The sequence below is a fragment of the Zalophus californianus genome, chromosome 15 (assembly GCF_009762305.2).
Source record: "Zalophus californianus isolate mZalCal1 chromosome 15, mZalCal1.pri.v2, whole genome shotgun sequence".
Lineage (NCBI taxonomy): Eukaryota > Metazoa > Chordata > Mammalia > Carnivora > Otariidae > Zalophus > Zalophus californianus.
The window spans coordinates 49307002-49310816 of NC_045609.1; the positions used below are offsets into that span (position 1 = coordinate 49307002).

Genomic DNA, 3815 nt, shown 5'->3' on the forward strand with positions numbered 1-3815 from the left:
TTTTAAACAAGAAGGGGCTATCTCTTTTGGATTTTCACTGCTTTGACAGGGCCTATAATACATAGCAGACAATTATTTATAAAATGAATAGCATCTGGGAACTTATTCAATTTTTAGGATCCAAAATTATGAAATTTCCTGTAAATTATACCATTTAGAAAATGAACATATAGCTATTAAAAATATATGTGAAAATTGTTTAATGATTTTAGAGCAGTCAAAATACAATATAAGATTGGTATCTTGGTGTTTGAAAGCAATCATTTTACCATACGCATTTTAATCTTTTATATCATTCATTTTAAGTTGATGGTTAATTTAGTAAGTTTTAATCAAAGTTGTTTTCAAACATTGTCATAATGTCACTTTGAAGAGTCATATCAATGGTACCAGCCATTGCTTCTCTCCTCCTCCGCTCTTGCTCTTTCTCCCTTGCTAAATTACGGTCTTTGAGAAGCCAGAGTTTGCATTTATCTTGAGCTTCCGAAGACTGCTGATGTTCTTTCTGTTCTTCTCCAAGGTACTGGTTTTGTGTCTTATTTGAAAAAGATTCTTGAGTGAAGCCAAGTTCCCTCTGATTTTCTTGAAATATTTTTGGTTCCTTTGTATTCTGTTCCAGATGTTTCCGTATTAGTTCCTGTGTTCGAGCTTTTACTTCTTTTTCTATTGCTGCTTTTCTAAATTGGTTGAAGAGCTCATCTGAGGATTTCAGTACACCAGATGTTTTGACTGGTTTGCCTAAGCTTTTCCAAGAGTCTGCATTGTTGATCTTATATGCTTCTGCACAGGTACTTGACGTTCAGATTCTAACACCGCTGTGTCATTATCACCAGACTGATGAGTCACAGTTAGGCCATTCAAACGTTGTTCAGAATCACCTGAGGGAGGCAGAATTTGTAAAGGTGAAATGTTTTTCACACTCTAAATGTTCTACTTCTTGATGATTAAATGGTAACTGGTGGTGATTTGGTGGTGTTTCACATGAATATGAAGTCTGACAAACAAGGGTGGTTTTTGCAGATGCTTTATCTTGCACAGAAGACTGTATCTTTACTTGTTCTTTAGGAGAATCATTCTGTTTTACTCCAGTAAATTTAGGAAACATTTCTGATTCAGAATCACTGCTGTCGGACGAGCCTGAATCGCTGCTACTGCTCTTGATCTCTGATGAGCTGCCGCTGCTGCTGCTGCTGCTGCTGCTGCTCTCGCTCAGCTGGGAACCACTTCCAACAGCCGGGGGCGGGGCGCTGAGCTTTCTCAGGTTTTGTTTGACATTTTCTAGAATTTAATTGATTATTGACATCTAGTAACCACTTTTCCAACTCCTGTTTTTTCTGTGAATGAAATTCTTCTTTGGACTTCGTTATTTTCTTACCATGAGGTTTTAGCAGTCTTTTTTGTAGACGTGTGGCAACATACTTTTCTAGTTCTCTCAGTGTTGATGCTTTCAGTGTTTCAAAGTCTATCTCTAGCTCGTCATGGTTGGAATTTCTCAGAGAAGTCTCTCTTGATTGTATTATATGAACGACTCGCCCAAGTTTTTCTCCAGGGAGTTTGTTTATATCCAAGCTTAGCTGCCTTTTCTCATCATAGTTCATAGGCTTAGCACTAGCCTCAGCTTCAGGTTTCAGAGCAAACACCTGTTGTTTCCTCTTCTTTGGCTGATTGTTTTTGGACTTTCCCTTTAATTTCACTTGCTTAAACTTTTTTCTTGGATTTTCATCTCTGTTATTAGCCTTTTCTTTCTTCTTTTCCCTTTTAGACTTATTCTTTTTCTTTAGCTTACAGAGAGGGACTTGGGAGAGAACCTGTAGCTGTTGATTGAACAGCTTTCAGCTGCTCCTGAAGCTTTGCAAGACGTTGAACTCGTTCATCTTCAGAATCACCAGAAGAGTTATCTTCAGAGGAAGCTTCACTACTGCTTTCTCTACCAAGGATTTTTGTGGTATCTGTTTTGACGGAGCAGACAGGCATACTCTCAACAGGTTCATCTGGGATTTTCGCAAAATGCATTTCAAAAACATCCTGGAGCATTCTTGCCATTGTCACTATTTCATGATCTGGAGGATTGTATTTGTAGCAATTCATGAACATTAATCTAACATCTGCAGCAAATTCATATGCATCTTTATATTCTTGGTTGTCCATTTTTCCCTTAATTCCCCAAGATCCATTGGATTTTTCACAATATCATAGTAGTTATGGAGCCCCAAAGCATTAACATCAACAAGGTTATAAGAGGGCCAGGCATAGGATAAGTGTTTCTTTGCAAGCATTTCTTTAAGAATCTCACTACAGTGCCTTAACTGTTCGGTCACTTTAACATTCTTTACAACTTTACATTGTTGCTGAGAATGTGGCAAAACAGTCTTCAGCACATTTATAGGTGGCATTTTCACTGACTTTTTTTCTGCAAGCGTTGGGGAAGATTCACCACTTGCTTTAACTACTAAAGTTGTAGGAGTTGTGGTATTTGCTTTCCTCTTCACACCTCTTGTAACTTGGGCCACTGTTTGTGAGGTAGAGTCGAGTGGAGTACCTTGTGCCATGTTTGAAGGAGAAATTGATGTCTCAGGAAATACAGAGGGAATCACTTGCGGCTTAAATACTTTTTCCAGTGCTTTGGGGGATTGTTTTTCTTTAACAGAAGGAACTGCTACATTATGTTGAATGCCTTTCTTTATTCTTTCCTTATCACCCACAATTTGTTCTTCTTGTGGCATGTGAGATAATCTCTGCCTAAACAACTTCTCTAGAGCTTGTGCCATAAGAACAATGTCATCTCCAGGCTTGTTGTATAAATCACATTTTGAGAACATTATGTTGAAGTCTGCTATACATTCTGAAGCCTTCACATAATACTTATGTTCTAAGCGCTTCTTAATTGTATTTAAATCCATTGGGGTCTTTATAATGGTGTAATAATCTGGCAACTTTAGTTTCACAGCATCCACAGGCTGCTGAAAAGGCCAGGAAAAACTATGCTTCCATAAAGCCTTCAGGACAACGTTTTGTAGATACTGCAGTTGATTTGTCAATCGCCCATTCTACTTAGTATTTATATATTCTGGTGGTGGAGGGTTAACAATAGCTGTTTGTCGACTTGACAAAGACATTGTCAACAGGGTCAAATCCTGATATTTTAATGTTGCCTATAAGTACATGTCCTGGGCAGCAGGGCACGCACGGGGATGGCCTCCCCAATGGCCTCGCCGGTTGCACAGTGTTGATGGGGGAGGGAAGAAGAGGAAAAAAACGGTTCTTTCCCGCTCAGCGTCGCACCGAAGGCCCGGACCCCAAAGCAGTAGTCCACGCAGAGGCTGTGTCACGTTGTGTGAAAAAGGCCTTATCTGATCGTTCCCGCCAGCTTGCACAAGATGAAGCGGTGCGAGGCAGCCATTCTTCACCGACCGTCACAGCCAGCTCTCGTCCTAATGGCGGCAACCTAAGGAAAAATTTTTAAAATGTGTCAAATTGAATGAAAATTAGGATGTAACATTATTAAAATTCAGGGGGCGCCATTGACACAGTACTGTGTTGGAAATATATAGCACTATAACACATTAGAAAAGAGGAAAAAACTCAAGTCAATAAACTAAGGTTCCACTTCAAGGATCTAGAAATACAAGACAAATATAAGCCAAAAACAATTAGAAGGGGACAAATCATAAGGATCAGAATAGAAATTTTAGGAAAAGAAAACAGAAAATAAATAAAATCAGTAACTCAAAACGCTTGTTGTTCGAAAAGATCAGTGAAATTAACAAACTTCTAATAAGACCGGCAAAGTAAAAAGACACATGGTACAAAGTAGC

General features: G+C 38.8%; 1 protein-coding gene across 1 annotated transcript; it reads right to left on the bottom strand.

Annotated features, from left to right (window-relative positions):
- Positions 1–222: 222 nt before the first annotated feature.
- LOC113919751 (bromodomain testis-specific protein-like) lies at positions 223–3063 on the bottom strand. The gene is given in 6 exon segments (XM_027589395.2): positions 223–777; positions 780–919; positions 921–1243; positions 1245–1823; positions 1825–2162; positions 2165–3063. Coding segments are annotated over 6 exon segments (2565 nt in total). The 5' UTR covers positions 2901–3063; the 3' UTR covers positions 223–328.
- Positions 3064–3815: the final 752 nt, after the last annotated feature.